The sequence below is a fragment of the Semicossyphus pulcher genome, unplaced genomic scaffold, assembly GCF_022749685.1.
Source record: "Semicossyphus pulcher isolate SPU_LCO1_2020_fin unplaced genomic scaffold, fSemPul1.0.p SCAF_14, whole genome shotgun sequence".
Lineage (NCBI taxonomy): Eukaryota > Metazoa > Chordata > Actinopteri > Labriformes > Labridae > Semicossyphus > Semicossyphus pulcher.
The window spans coordinates 9,708,812-9,725,549 of NW_027211648.1; the positions used below are offsets into that span (position 1 = coordinate 9,708,812).

General features: G+C 42.2%; 1 protein-coding gene across 1 annotated transcript in view; it reads right to left on the reverse strand.

Annotated features, from left to right (window-relative positions):
* Positions 1-16,738, reverse strand: part of stard9 (StAR-related lipid transfer (START) domain containing 9) — a 42,691-nt gene that overhangs the window by 14,292 nt on the left and 11,661 nt on the right. Inside the window, 18 exon segments of the mRNA XM_069661694.1 lie at positions 47-518; positions 704-897; positions 1,353-1,414; positions 1,585-1,667; positions 2,532-2,657; positions 3,009-3,060; positions 3,941-4,120; positions 4,817-4,894; positions 5,129-5,206; positions 5,297-5,394; positions 5,536-5,751; positions 5,891-5,988; positions 6,189-6,256; positions 6,462-6,604; positions 8,974-9,086; positions 9,611-9,672; positions 9,782-9,814; positions 10,338-10,454. Coding sequence (XP_069517795.1) covers positions 47-518; positions 704-897; positions 1,353-1,414; positions 1,585-1,667; positions 2,532-2,657; positions 3,009-3,060; positions 3,941-4,120; positions 4,817-4,894; positions 5,129-5,206; positions 5,297-5,394; positions 5,536-5,751; positions 5,891-5,988; positions 6,189-6,256; positions 6,462-6,604; positions 8,974-9,086; positions 9,611-9,672; positions 9,782-9,814; positions 10,338-10,454 — 2,273 coding nt within the window.

Here is a 16,738-nt window from a genome sequence, read left to right on the forward strand (position 1 = left end):
ACTATATAAGTCATTGTTCGTTCAACTCTACAAGTTTTAAGCTTACCTGAAGATAGGGGTGTTCTGTGGATAAAGCCGAGACAAAAGATCGGCTGAGAATGAGTGTCTACGAGAAACAAGTTGTCTTCCTCGGATCTTTGTTGGAGACTCAGGGGAATCTGGACTGTCTGGTGCTGGAGGCAGGTTCTTTTCCAGCCGTTGCAATTCCCTTTTAGCTTCCAACAGATGCCGCTTGCGGGCGATTCTCTCCAGCTGATAATGCAACCTTTTCCGACGGATACGGCTCTCAGCACGGCAAAGGGCGTGATGCTTTAGAAGCTCCTCCTGCACTGCCCTCTTCCTGGCTCTTACCACAAGTAGCGGCTGAACAACTGCCTGATCTTCCTGATACGGTGCCTGACTTATAAGTCGCTCAAGGAGGGGTGCGGGGACAAGGTCTGTTTGAACTCCCGACTCTTGGGTGATTTTCTGATCAGCAGTTGTTAGACGCTGTTTTTCCTGCAAAATCCACTGCTGAACTGTTGGGGAAAGATTTACAGTAGGGAATCAAACACCTGAATTACATATTACAATATCCCTCATTTGGTTTAAGCTTTCATTTCTCAAAAAACTATGTAGAATTTCTGCGTGCTATATTGAAAGCTGATGTGTAGAGCAGCAACAATTTTTATTCATTAGGCGTTTGTGTGGAAAGAAAACTTACTCTCACTGTGCTGCTGTCGGAGATGGGCCTGCTCCCTCTCCAGCTCTCTCTCAGCTCGTCTCTGTTCAGCATGAATCTCCTGTCGCAAACTTTCTACATAGCGCTGCTGCATTTCCACGCGCTGCCTAGCAGTAGGCTCCTCACTGGGGGTGAGACAGTCACCCAGCTGTCCTTGGAGCTTCACTTCTTCGACACTATAAAACAGACACACAGAGATAAGATGAACTGTATCAATATATATAGCTTAAAAAGACAACCAAAATAAGAGGTTCTGTTAGCTAAGCTAGGTTTAATTTAGTAGTAATTAGTAGTTTGCTGTTGCTTTGTTCAAAATAAAACCTTCTGTTGTCGGTTTCCAGCTCAGAGCCGCAGCAGTAACCAAGCAACGGCTGAGTTTGTCCCGTAAACAGCTAACTGGGATTGTTCACTAGGGTGGAGGCAGATTGAAATACATGCCATCTCTACTAGCTAAATTAAAACATGCATGCATTGCCCTATTTCCACAGCATGAACACTGGTACAACACATGTACCTCCTATCAAATATGTATGCTGTAGGCTGGCAGAATAAGGTCTCTCTACACCACACATATATGCTCAGGTTGATACTTATTGTGCTCTGTTAATATGTTTTTGGAGGTAGTGTTTACCTGTGGTCAGAACTCAAAGGGCAAAGGTCAATGTAGTTGCAGGTCATGCCACTTTCACTGGCCTGAGAACAGAAAAGATCAACTTTAAAATGTATGGTAACAAAAATTAAAATGGACTGCTAAAAATTACTTGTGTATCACTTCCATTAGAGTTTATCAGCCACAGGTCATAATCAATATTATCATAAATCACAACCAAAAGCATCTTCATTTTCAGCTGAGCAGCACCTACCCGTCTGCGTTCTCTGAGGACGGCTGCCTCTGCTGGGTGGTTGAAACGAAACTTATGCACTCCTCCCAAGGTGATTTCCATCCCTGGAGACGGAGACATATCTTTCATCACAAGCTGCGCTCATTCTGAAGCATCGTGTTTATGAGAGCTGCAGGGTATGAGTGGGTAAGGGTGTATGCGAGTGTGTGTCTATGTTTATCCTGGGAAGAATATCTGTGCACTTTCAAGCGTACATGCATACTTAATCGTACATTAACCCACATATGTTATCAAGTCTTATCTGGCATCTTTAAGCAAGTGTGTGTAATTGTACATTAACCTAAATGTGATATCCAGCACAGTTCAACAGTCGCATGACCGGCCGTAATGCTGCGTGTCAAATGCTGCTCAGGTTTGATTTTATGCATCACTGGATGTTTGTGTCTATTCCTCAAGCATCAGCAATGCTAAAAAGTCTTGTGTGATGAAGATTTTTTCAATCTGCTATTCATGTGTTATTGTGTATTTTGAGAATACAGATTTTTTTTTTTACTACTAATGTGTGGTATTTGTTTTGCTATAAGCGATAAGTGACCGGACACTCATTAGAAACGTTTGTCAATGGTCCATCGTTGACCTATATTCTGAGACTTGTATTATAATGATAATCTGTGAGTGGAATATGATGCAATAGTAAGTCATAATAAACAAGTGTCAAAATGGATCATAACTTTCTCTTTCAACTGTCTTAGATGTATCGTATCTAAGCTAGGCTTTTAAAAAAAGGTAGAAAAGTGGCAGTAGCATTCCTGCATATCCATGAGGTTGAGATCAGATATTAAACATTTGCTAAAACAGCCTTTTAGCCAACCAAAAAACGTCCTATTTGTGTCGGATTGTTTGTATGAAATGCATACATAGGAACACAACAGTGCAAACAAGCTGTTTTGTTGATAACAGGAGCTGACCTTGAGCCAGTCTGCAGGGCTCGGTGACCTCTCTGTCGTTCAGCAGGCAGACGCAGCCCGACAGCGGTCTCAGCGTCACCACACCTCCGTGGTTTTCAATCTCACAGCTGGCACTGCCCTGCAGGACTGGAAACGGGACGCAGAAACACAAACGCAGAGATTGAATTAGAGAGCTGCGCTGATGCTGTGTTATTGTACTGCTGAATCTATTCAGCGGTCAATGAAGCATTAAATGAAAATTTAGGGGTCCATTTTAGGAGATGTTTCACTCTGCATTCCCATGTAATAGTTACAGTATATTGTATTATTGTTCATGTCTTGTCACGCTACATGTTTGATGAACGGTGATGTTTTGTTCAAAGCTTCCAAAGCTTGTAATGTCTTTAGAGGATTTCTATATGTTCTAAAAAACGTATTTTATGGTTAGAAAAGGAATATTTGCAGGTGGATGAGAAAACATGGAGTCAGAAAACATACCTATTTGTGGCTCTTCAGACTTCTCCTGAGGTCCAATGTGGGTAACTCCTTCCTGTAAGAAAAAACATGACAGCTATAATCAAATCCACACAAACAAAAACATCAAAACGAAAGCTGGTTGTTCTCAAATTACAAGCAACAGTAGATACAATGACTTTACACTATGATCCTCAAAGAACTATTGTCCTCTCTCTTCTAATCTCCACTTAGCTGACAGAAAAAATATCATTTGTTTACTCTGAAGTCTTATCTAATGGGATTAAAGGCTTTCTTATATGGTGTCAAGACCACATGTGCTCCCAGGTGGCCTGAGCTCTTCACATGCAGGAAACAGTGTAATTGTCAGGCCTAAGGGTACGCTTGTCATTGTCAGAATCAGGACAGCTTAAGCTCCCCTGAGTCCTAGCCTCAGAACTAAGAGCCTCTTATACAACCGAGCTTTATGCATTGCGTAAAAATGCACACACAGGGAGAGATGGGAGATCGACAGGACAGTTGGAGGGTAAGAGTGAGAAGAAAAGAGAGAAGAAACGCACCTTTTCTCAAGAGTTTTTGTAGCAGAACAGAGAGAAATGGCAGGAAGGGGAGGGGAGAGAATCTAATGGGGGGGAAAGATATTTTGAAACCTTCAGTCAAGACAGCTGACGAATCAGGAACTTGAGAGTTCGGGGGGAAAGAAAGCAAACAATATCAGTTTGAGGGTGTTTGTTCCATGTCTTTTTGCAAATGTATATTTTTAGAGCAAATGTTCATGTTTGACAAATGAGTGATGTTTGGGATGGAAAGAAAAGCACATCAAGCGAAGGTTTATGCATACCATCATATTTAAACTAATAGCTACTGATGGAAATTAATAAAGAAAGGACCTACCAAGGGAGGACAATTAAATAACACCACAATACAGAACAAAGTTACTTGTTTACGCATCATACCCTGAGGTGATAGAAGACGACCCCGGTGCTGAGAACATCCCTGTCCAGAGTAACCAGGTGCGGTTGGAGGGAGTTGATGAGGAACCCTGCACGGTCTCTGTTGATGTCCAAGCTGTACTGCTCCAGCAGCTCCTTCTTGTCTCTCCAGCTCTCTGACCAATCCTTCGTCAGCTGCTCCACCTGCAGAGAAGGTAAGGAGGAAGATAATAAGGTAAGAGGATGAAGGGAAAGTATTAAAACCAGAGCGGTTAATATTTGTAGTCAGGGGAATGCAACTATACTATTTCCGCTACTAGCTCAACTTCTACTACATCTACTGACACCACTACCACACCTACAATGGTGTTAAATAATAGATGTCACTTTACCATATTTAGCTGCATTTATTTATAAATATTAAAAGTTAAAATCCCAATGTTTTACGTACATTACGCAACTTATTCTAAGGATGTTTCAATGTCAGAAGACAAACAAATTGTGTGACAAAGTGTCAGATATATGTAGCAGTATATGCACAAGGAGTTCAACAGCTGCCATATCAATAAAAAGGCAGTAAATGGAATCATGTTTATGGAGTTAAATACACTGAAAATCTAATGTCTAAAAGACCTGTCTGTTTAAATAACGCTCAGCCGTTCAACATGCATTTGTGATGAAGGACCCATAAGTAGGGCAGTTAGGCTGAAGATGTCAAGACGAGTAGTTTTTGTAGGTTGAGGCTTTCTGTTGAGCTTTCTGATTATACTGCATGTTACCCTGTATTTCTTTATGGTGAAACTGATGAAATATCTAATTCTAAAAGCATACCAACTTGATGTCTAAAGGACTACTGTAACCGTCAGGCTGGTATAGCATTCTGCATGAACCCTGCAGTACCTTCAGCTCGTTCTGCTGCACGATATCAGACAGATTTCCATCCCTCTCATCGCTCAGGGATGGACTGGGATTCCGCTGCTGTCAGTCAAGAGGGTAAAAAATGATCAGTCAACACACTGTGTGAAAGGAAAATGTCATGTGTCACAATGCAGTTCAAACGTTACCACCCAATGGATTCGAAATGTCAAGAAGACACAAAGCAATGTATAAAACCTTTGCTAGAAAAACGACTCTTTCATTCAAAGCCTTATGGTACTTAGAGTTTTTGGGGGTTAAAACCAGCAAGGTGTCAGTAGTAAAAGGTCACTATACCATTTCAAAGCTGAGCAGCATGCTCTTCAGCCTGTCAATCTCCTCTCTCAGTTCCCTGATCAGCCGAACATTGGCGTCCTGCGCAGAGATCAGAGAACACATTAACCTACTGAAAACCATTTAGATCAGACGTTAAATCTTGTCAACAGACTCTAAACAGGCACCGACCTCATTAACACGAGGCTTGTTGACAATATTTCTGGCATGGGCAGCGTAGCGCAGGGTGCTGAGGGTCTCGTTGTAACTATTAGCGGAGGGGGAGACCGCTGAAACACACACAAATACAGTCACGCAAAGACACACACACTGCAAAAAGAACCTAATTACGAGAATTATGTCTGGCATACGCAGTTAATGAACCAACATATGCAAAATCACAGCCATAATCACCATAATGCTACACTTACTTGCAATCATGATTGTTTTAGAGTTGCCGCCCAGGCTGTCTTTCAGCAGCCAGGTTAGGACCGAGTCTCTGTAGGGGATGAAGCAGTGCCTCCTCCCACCACCTCCTCCTCCTCCTCCAGACAGGGAGCTGCTGTGGCTACCCACCGTGCTGCCATCGCCCTCAGAGGCCATGCTGTTGATACTCTGACAGCTGCTGGACATCTGGGAGTTCTGGGCTGCGGAGGCAGAGAGAAGAAATGGTGCAAACGTTGAGGGATTTATGGAGAGAGTGTTGCAGAAAGAAGGGAATACTGTGAGGATAGGAAAGGAAAAATGGGAATTTTCTTGAACGTCATTTAAAGTGTCTTTTTATACCAAGAGCAGATATGACGATGCCCAAAGTGACCAGCGACTTGTTAATGTTAGAGCCCTCTGTCAGTCTATCCCTGCAGTAGTGGGGGTCCGCTCGCTCACTGCAGAGACAACATAAACAAAACATGAGGTTCCTGTCAATCAAAATGATCAAAGACAGATTATCCAAGGGAAAAAAAAGGAAAGGATAAATCAGAAAATCTCAAGCCAGTAGCCAAGATCCACTAGGGGGCAGTTTTGTCAATGACTTTGACTCAAAAGATGTTGAGGGAAAAAAAGCAGAAGGAAATAACAATTTTACCTCCCGGCCAAGTCCACAAGGTTAATCTTGCTGACAGTTTCTGAAGGAAGATTGTTTTCTAGGATTGCCTGCGGAGAAAAGATGAGAGTAATCAGACCGGAATCTGCGAATAATCACAAATGTTTTATCTGAAAATGAAAACTATCAATAGTATTTGCATAAAAGAATCCAAGGAGTAATGATTAGCAAAAGTTTGAAAGAAGATCAGAAGCAGTTTAACTTATAAAAAGATGAGTGTAGCTGTATGGGAGGTGACAGGAGAGAGAGGATGACCTGTGTGTACTGGATGGTGAAGATAGCGTGGGATCTGCTGCTGGCATCATGGTTGTGGGTCGCTGCGGTGATGCGGTTGGCGATGCCTTCCTCTAAAAGGTCCATGGCCTGCTTGCAGTCAGAGACCACATGCTGTGACAGGTCTGATGAGGAAGGAACAGAGAGAGAAAACTGAGTAAATACACAAAGAGAGTTATGGTTTATTAATATATTTATCAATTGACCTATTTCTCACAGTGGAATGTAATCCATGTGAAACAGCTTGTGGGAAACTCCCTTTGGAAGTGAGTGCAGCTCAAGCTTAGCAGACATTACGATGCACACTTTATGATAACTCAGACATTAAAGGTATAATAAGTAGGATATTCCTAGAAAAATATAATATAGACTTTTACAAATATAACTTATGGGCTTCTGTACATGTGTGTCGGTGAGTGTGTGTGCAGACCCTTCCCTCTGCATCTATTCTGTTGCTTTGCACAGGATGTTTTCAGGAGGGGCGCTGTTGTGGTTCCCTGAGCCAATCACAGCTTATAGGTGAGTGTGGGAGTGGTTCAAATTAGCACCTGGGCCCCATTCAGACCAGCGAACATGGTGAAAGAGCGATGCAGAATTGGCCTTCTTTCTGTTGGACAGGTAGGTGCCTCAAACCGGGTGGGACAAGCTAACAGGCGGGTAGCATGCTAGAGCAAAGGTAACCACGATGCTGTCGGTGTTAGCTTGGCGGGGTGGGCGTGTTCTCTCACCAGAGAGTGACAGTGAGCTTCTGGTGATGAAGAGCCCAGGAGGAGGGGCCCAGTTTGAATGTGTTGTTGACAAAATGCAAGGAAAAATCCTACTTATTATACCTTTAAGTAACATGCAAAGAAACAAAAATCACAGAATAAGAGAAATACAGATTTAGCTTTTTTTCTTTTTTAAAAAGCTGAAGATTTTGTACGGCTGCACCAGAAATAAATAAAGTTACTCTGATTAATTTAAGTAAAAATAAACCACACTTTATGACAGTTTTTGAGTAATATTTGGAGGTTGTTTGGAGAACAAGATATCCAGGCAAACTAGTGAAGAAGCAGAGGGATGGGAATGTGTTATAGAAACAAACAGGAAACATGTCTCATCAATTCTTGCTCACGTTTGATCTGTAATATTTTCCAAGAGCAGCAAACAAGCTCTGACAATGCTCTAACTCCAAGCGTGAATCACATTAAGCGGCTGTTAAACACACGCATGCACAGATGGCAACAAAGCCTCATGGTGCTATAACGTGGCTCTTTATTCCTAGTTTTAAATATCAATACAAAAACTAAAGTCTCAAAAGATTAAGATTGACATTGAAACATAGTTTGTTGGACACGTGTTGATGTAGCGGCAGTAATGGAGTCCTCAATGTGCTCTGTGTGTGTGTCTGTGTGTGTGCGTGTGTGTGTTAAAGCGCTCTCCTTGGAACCACAAGGAAATGACTTCACTTCCTCTGGTCAACTGGGATTTCTCCTGATCCACACAATGAGTGGATGTGGGGCTTGAAACATAGAGAGGCTGGCGGACGAGAGGGACGGAAAGGAAGAGAAGGAAAAGGCTGAGGGAGAGAAAGAGAGATAGAAAGTAAGACGAGCTAAAAGAGGAGTCTGGATTAGAGCCAGGGCGGCCAATTTTGGACCTGATCAAAAAGCTTTACAACGGAACAAGATTCCACCACTGACCACATACCACAGCGACTTGGAAACTAAACTTACAAGACATTAACATTACTCAAAATACTGCAGAGGATGTTTCACATCCAGGTCCATAATTTGCTAAATTATGTGTAGAGACAGAAGATTTAACCTTTGCAATCCACATTCATCTTCACTCTCTTAGTACAAAGCGATTCAGACACATTATTACGACATCATAAACTACTGCGGTGTGTGTGTGTGTGTGTGTGCATATTATACAAATATTCATAGGACACTTCTTAGAGCTCATTGCCTGTAAAAGCACCTTAATCATAAGACCATAAAATTTAAATGTGCAAATATGCAAAGTTCTACTGTGCGTCTGAGACATAAGGTTGCTGCAAGGTTATTTAAAATAACGATTTATTTTAATCCGAGTGAAATTATCCGAGCAGGGTAATGAGAATTTGCAGCCTCTGGACCTCTAGTTAAGCACTTAATCAGTAAAACAGACAGGAAAAGACAGAAAGTGGAAATGATCTGTTGATTTATGAGCTCAACTTTTTTTTTTGCAATTACATCTGGAACAACGGGGTCATGTTTGAATACAGAATTTCAATTATAATCCATTTAATTAGTTTCACTTTCTCTGTGTTTTTTAGGTCTGTGAACAAACCCTCACCTGCTACCTTTCCTGCACAGGTGTGTGGATGTGTGTAAAGGTAGGTGTACATGCATTTGTGTGAGTGAATTAGAGATTATCCACATGTACTTATAATCTATTTTACATTGCAAGCAAATACAGTAAGTAAAAGATGAAGAGTTTATAACTTTGTGTTGGGGTTTCGATCACTCACCTTGTACATAGGGTCCTTTGTCAGGGTGTTCTCTGACTCTCAGGGAGGCTCTCTTCTTCTGCTCTCCTCCTCTCAACAGGTCTCGCACACGCTCGTTATAGATCTCCAGGAAGCTGCAGGGACAGAGGGATAAGACCTTCTGTGAAGACACACGCATCTACACTATCAATGAGAAGCAGACCACAGGCCTACATACAGTCCCATTATATATTGTGCAAGTTGTTATAGGTAAGTTCATCATTTTCCACAGCATGTAAGAAACAACAAATCTTTAAGTTACCTTTCTGGCACTTTCCATTTATTTGAAAGACAAAACGTAGAGACAAGGAGGGGGGTGATATGTGACAATGGATGTATTTGAACGAGGTCGTAGTCATGGTAACATGGTCTGCGTTACAGACGGGTGACCCAACCAAACGACCCAGAAACACAGTCTACACTTTGGAAATAATCATCTTAGAATCCTAAAAACTATTTTTTCCTTGTGAAGACAGACAGGGACAACACAGAAAGACTTATATCTGCTTTGTCAAACTAAAATAGCTTTCAACAGGTTTTTGATCTCTTCAGCACAAACAAGAAAATCCAGTTTGTGTGAAGTACGACTGCAAAGTCTCATCATCAGATGAGGTAATACCTGATCTCGACTCTGCTCGAGTTTTGCCCGTCAGGAAAAGTGTCTTCAGACCTAAAGAGACCCTGTAGGAAGAGGAGAAATGCAATTTACTTTACACGTCAACAGCAGACACTCGAGTAGTTGAATTATCAGTGTGCTCGGTATATTGAATTCTACAATCCACTGACGTACCTGACAGATCCGAGGTGTCAAGCCAATGGAGCCCTGACAGCACATAGAAGAAGAAGAGGGTTCAGGAGCATTAGTTTGACAGCTTTCCTGTAGAACTGGGTCACATCTGAATATCTTCCTGAGCAGAGGGTTTGCTGAGGTTGTTCCAATACCAGTGTCAGTATCACACTTTTTATGTGAAACCAACTAAAATACAGGATTCTGTAACGGCAATTGGAATATTCTATGCACCAATCCAATGCCATAATTAATTTTACTTGTTCCACCAGGAATCAATACCTCTATGCCACACCAAAACAGTATCCTACAAAGTGGGTAAGACTGCACTACGCACATAGACAGCTCAGTTCTTTGCTGCCATCATGGGTGTGTAACTACTGTGTTAGAGAGAAACGTCTCAGATTGGTAACCGGATGGTGGATGGGGAAAGTAAAATGGTATCTGATCATTTCTGGTGTTTGCAGGTGCTTATTTTCAGAGCAGCATTGTTAGGGTTTGTCAAACTGTTGCATGTGCCAAGCTAGATCTCATGCAGTGATTCCAGTGTTCTCCTCACCGGCGTCCCCATCATGGTGTACGTCTTTCCAGATCCTGTTTGGCCGTAAGCGAACAGACACACATTATAACCCTCAGAGGCTCCAGAAAGCACCGACACACCCAGGTCCTGGAACACCTGAAGAAAATTGAAACACAAACACACCTTTAATCAAAAAACACACAGTGAAAGACAGGCTAAATTATGTCTATAAATAACTGGGTGGAGTCTGACACCTTGATTCCCCTCCCTGCTTATTCAAAATGTCAAGAGAATTAAGAAGGATGTTGATTCAGGATGAAAAACAGTTCAAATATACTCGCTGATGATGGAAGCCTACTTTTTAAGTAAGAATTAAAAAACACCCACAGACGCATCTGAAAGCCTGTTTACTAAGTTGGTGCACTCTTGGGCAAATAAGATGTTTACAGTGAAAGCTGACGACCCTGATCCTAATCGCATTGTGTTTTTACATGAGTATAGTTTTACACCAAGGTTTCAAGAGCACAATGCGGTGGCACCGTGCCACTGGTGGGGAGGTAACGTTGCTTCCTGCTTAGGTGTTTGGGTAAGGAGGAACAGGGAGGTCAGCTAATACTCTAGGTAAACAGCTTTGCAGAATGTGTATGTGAGAGAAACAAATGTGAGGGTAAAGAGACTTTGAAAAGTGACTGGCTCAGGAAAATAAACTCTGCCTAAAAGCGAGGTGGTGAGACGGGGGGATCCGGGGGAGTCCCACTCAAAACAATCAGCTGAGGCCTCTTGTTTTCTCTTCTCTCTGTGTGTGTGTGTGTGTGTCTGCATATTAGAGCCAAAGTCTGGAGATTATTAGCATTAAGCCAAATCACAACCACTTATTTTAACGGTTTATGGAACTTGTTTGTGTTCGAATGTTTTATGTTTACAGTAAGAAATAGATTCTAATTACTGCAATTCAACACATCACCTAAAGTAAAGGCATTATTTCTGTCAGCACTTCCTACAGAAACGCACTCTGGCTATTTGCAATGGACTATTGGACTTTTAGCCAAACAGATGAAAATATTCAGCTAGTGCTGCAACAAACAACTACTATCCTAAATGATCTGCCCATTATTGCCTTGATTAAATATTTGTTAGCCTATATAAAATGCCCATTACAGTTTCCTTAACCTTAAAGTGATGCCTTTAAATTGTTGATTTTGTCCAACAAACATTCCACTACATAAAGATGTTTACTTTACTCTTGTATAAGACAAAAGAAAAGCAGAAAATCTTCACAATTGAGAAGCTTGAACCAAAGAATGTTTCGGTGCTTTAGCTTGAAAATGTACTTTAAAGATTAGATTATCTAAATTTAGGGATGCACGATATTATCGGCACGTTATCGGTATCGACCGATATTGGCTTAAGAATGAACTATATAGCCGATATAATTGACCGATAAAATAATGGGCTGCTGCATACTTGATTAAAGGCCCGACCTCGGCGCAATGTCCCCGGCGCGAAGAAGACCTGCGCCGGCGCAGCGTGATGACGTCACGTGTGTCTACCTGCAGCATGAGAGAGTTAGAAGCCAAAATGTCCGTGGTGTGGAAGTTTTTCAAAGTGTCCAAAATAGATAGCAAAACTGCTATTTGCAATGACTGCTCAGCTTCGGTGATGCGAGGAGGAGCCAAGGCAAAGTCTTTCAACACTACAAACTTGATTAACCATCTCAAGACCCGTCACCCCGACCGTTGTAACAAATGTGATAAGAGTATCACCATTATACTGAACGCTAATTCCAATACAGAAGAGAGTTGATGATCTCTGCAATTAGGTGTGCGGGAAAAAAATATCGGTATCGGTAATCAGCTAAATGAGTTGTAAAATATCGCCATATCAGATATCGGCAAAAAATCCAATATCGTGCATCCCTATCTAAATCGTTCTAGCTTGTGGCACCAGCTTCAAACAATGTACCACATTTAAGAGCTGGTTGGCAAAGCCGGTGGGAAAGGAGAAACAAAGATCTAATTCCTTTTAAGAACTGTAGAAACCAGCATATTAAATGCAATCAGTGAAGTGGCAGGAACCATGGCATCACAGATGCATACAATTTGCAGATACTTATCTTTGTATGATTTTGTAAGTCAAATATCCTATTGTGATAACATCTGATCTGTTGCCTTTCCTTTGTTCAATACTGATAAGCAGAATGGAAAACATAATCAGAACATGTTCCTGAGGACATGCGGCCTCATCTGCAACCCAAACGCTCAGTCCAAAGCCAACAAAGGCTTTGAGGGGGGGGCAGCAACCTGATACGGACCAGACCTGAGACACAGCACATTCCCTCCCAAGAACCAAAACACAACCTGCAGATCTGCGAGGGGTTCCCTCCCTTGGCCCTGGGGCTCAGGCCCGCAACACAGATACTGGTGGGTAAGTACACAAATGAGAGGGAAGGAATGCTCTCAAAGCTACCGCGATCTCCAAGGATCAAACACGGGAATCATTTCAACATACCTCCCGTGTGTGTGTGAATGTGTGTGAGCACCGACCGCCGTCAGGAGAAGCGAGAACCTGGAGCTAAGCCTGTGTATACTCTGGACTTAGAAAGCGGTGGGAATAGGTTTAGGTTGGATGTGGTTGAAAGCTCTTGTGAAAGGTCTGGGCCTTGTGAAAGCGACCTGAAAGGATTCAATGGTCATCTGGTTGTCTTTAGGAGTGTGTGAATCTGTGCGTGTTAATATTGAGCAGCCTGGAGTTTTCTTTGAGAAAACTGAAATGTTCTCAAACTGAGGCCGGCGTCTTATCTGAGTGCAATGACCGACCGTCTTAATCTCAGGTTAACTGCCTGGTTTTGCTTTATCAGACTCTTGATAAGAATGTGATACAGAATACTTATGAGCTGCTTAAATTATAAGTAAGCACCATAATTCCCTCAAGTTTAGTCAATATAAAACTTTGACTTAAATCGCCACCGAAGATGCAGTTTAAATAGCTGCTTTTCTCTTTTTTCTAAATGTAAATTGGATTTGTCTGTTGGACCGGCAGACAAAACAAGACATCAGAAGATGCAATTTGGGCTCTGCAAACTCGAGATAAGCATTTTTCACCGTGTGCAGACAGTTTACAGGCTAAACTATTTATCAAAAAGAGTTACAGATTAATCAATGGAGAAAATAACTGTTGGCTGCAGCCCTACGAAACACCATTTTTCATTTTAAAGTGTTACTCTGTAGCCTAGCCAACCATGAGCAGACAGCAGCCACGTGTAACTAGTAAAAGAGCTGCCACAACAGCTGTATTACACAATGACCTTATAAATCGGCCAACAGGCACCATGGCAGACACATCATTATTCCTACACCTAGGAATGCATGAGAGGAAAGAAGTTTTTGAGCTGCAACTAATGATTATTTCCATTATGGTTTGGTAAACCGCTTAATTTCTTTTGTCTGAAACAATGTCAGAAATAAGTTAAGCATTTTAATTTGTCATAACCCAACATCAGTTCTTTAAATTAAGCATTTTAGCAGACTAATTTGCAAGATTAAAAGCAAAAGAAATTCAATCTATCATAGTCCATGGCGTGTGCGACAAAGTGTGCATGCCACTGGAGTCCAGACCACCGAGTGTTGCCCCCTGCGTCCTGGCTGAATGGAGGCTTAAACATGAAGACAAAAAGCAGCGCCGCCCCTGTCTTGTCCCCATCCTACTTTTCAAAAACAGACACAGGCGCCCTCTCCTCCCTCAAACACGGAGAATCAATACAGCCCTTGTTAAAGTTGACCCTCTTAAATTCACTCCATGGGGGCGACGACAAGGCTGAGGGTCCCTCCAGGCTTAGCACAAAGAGCAGGAACTTCCCTTAAACTGTGCTCTCCGTCTCTGATCTTGACTTTCCTTTCTCTCTTTGCACTTTTCCTTTTTGTTTTCTCTCTTTCCACCAGGTTTGTTTTTTATTACAAGTCTGCGAAATACTTTAAATAACCCCTGAGCAAAACCACAAGAGGAAACTTAAACTTATTTCGACCTATTGAGAGAATTGAGGCTGCGTCTGTGAGTTTGTCTAGACAGGCCACGTGAGGCTACATTAAAACGCTCCTGTTGCTTGTCATCACTGTCACACCAGATTACGCATCTAGATTTGTCATTTGTGACATTGTCCTCTGGCTGCTTAAATAGACGTAATAATCATCTGCCACAACTTACTTTCACAGTTTGCAGCACCCTGCAGCATCGGGAGGTATTTTTGGACGAACAAAGCAGTTGAGGTAATAGAGAGGTTGCATTGTGGGAATGGAAATGTACTCCAGGATCAAATGAAGCAGGAGAAAAACAGCCTGGAGATAAAATGACTGGGCCAGAGCCATAGTAAGCGTGCAGACCGGGGTGTCGCCTCAAAACACACAAGGGACAGACTAAACACCCCCATTAACAGGAAGGTGGTTGCCATCAGCAGGCCGCTGCACGTGCATGTGTGTACTCGCATGCGTGCGTCTCTGACTGGTTTAGAGGAAACAGCATCCACAACAAGGACAAAAGCCTCAGAGTTTACTTCCCTCTATGAGGAAAAAATGTCTAAACAATCAAACAATGAAGGAGGAAAAGCAGAATATAGATGTTATTCTTTTGCAGGAAATGCAGGTCAAATTTACTGGGTCAAAACAGAGTAAGGAAGGAAGAATGAAACAAGGCTTATGAAAGGTGGTTAAAGGGTCCAGATCTAGCAAAAAGGGGGGTCTGCTTTGAGTAGGTTAGTCTAGTACCCCTTTCCCACTCAAATTAGCGCATTGACGCAGGTTTTTCAGACCCGAGAAGACCGGCTAATAGATGATTGTCTCTGTTCCCATTGCCGGTGGAGTAGACTGCTTTTCTCCTGCGTCACCGTCTGACATCACAAACGCGCCGGAGACAGTGTTAGTAAACAGTGAAGATGTTACAGTGGTTAGGTCTTTATTATATCTATTACTCATTCAGTCTATTTAACAAACAAATTTGGAACGATGTTCGAGCACTGCTCGGACGGAGACGGGCGGAAATTGTTGCTGAGATGACAAGGAGTCGCAGAAGTTACCAAAGTACTGACACATTTAACCCCAGTTTTATTCCTCCTTTTTTTGATGATGCAGGGTTCATGATGAAGTGTCTCAAGCCCCTTTTACACTGCCAGTTCAAGGCGGGATTATTACACCCGTCATGTTCTGTCTTCTGTGTAAAACGCACGGAGGCGCAATGATGGAGCGAAGTCGTTCATTAAGCCTACATCTATCCAAGTTACACCTGAAAGGACATAGCAATGTATTGAAAAAAAAAATAGATTATAAAATTCAAGTGTCATACTTTTCTATCGTCTTTCAGTTGGTTAGAAAGTGTCTAAAGGCGGCGATCTTGCACCCCTCACAGGACTCGAGTGTGAATGTGACAGCTCTGACTGGAGTTGAAGCGGCAAACTTGTGCTGAGAGTGGGGCTAAATTTAATTTAATTTTCCAGGACAACATGAAATTATTTCCAGGAAATTTGGTCATTTTAATCAATTTCCAGGTGTTTCCAGGACTGGAAAACTAGTCTCTAAATTTCCAGATTTTCCAGGTTTTCCAGGACGCGTGGGGACCCTGATAGTGCATTTCCAGGCTCATGCTATGATATAAATTTCAAGCCTATCCACTCTCAGTAGATGGAAAGAGAGAGAACGTTAGCGTTAATACATTACATGCACGAAAGCCTAATTTGAAGGGTGACACATAGAGAGATGTTACTTAGCAACTGTTGTCAGAAGGAAAGTTAAAGTCACGTGTTAGTCTAAGTTGGACCCGACCGCTCTGAGGAGAATGAGGTCTCCTGAAAAGGGAACTAGCTGGGTTTCATGCCAGAGATCTGAACCATGATTAAAACGGTGTTCCATGCAGGAAACTGTGTTTTTGCCAAAGCGGCAGCCTTGCTTGTGACCTTGTAACATGGAAAAAGTTGTATAAGGCATCAAAGTGGGTGACAAGAGTGTGCAATAGTGAAAGAGAAAGACAGAATGATACAGACAGACTGACAAGAGTGAAAAAGTAATGGTGTAATGCCTCAGTAATATGTTAAGTCCTGTAATCACTGGCTGTGGAAAATGCCAATTGCTGGTCTGGTTTTATGTGGCCTGCTTTACTTAAGCCGGAGAAGTATTTATGTGTAGTGTGCATGTGCGTATGTGTGTGATGTTGTCATGGGTGATGGCAAAAGGCCAGACAAGCAAAGTGAAGCACTTGGCCACATTTAAAAAAAACTTGAGCTTTTCATTTCTCTTGCCAGGTTTGACGCAACCGAGAGGACCAAGATTAATTTTTCCCACCAGGAAGCTCGCTGGGAGAATATTTCTGAGCTCAATGCAAACATATGAGATCTCAGGCGGTAAAATAGGTGCAAAAGGAGATGCAAATTTCTCCCAAACTCTCCTTGTCCAGTACTG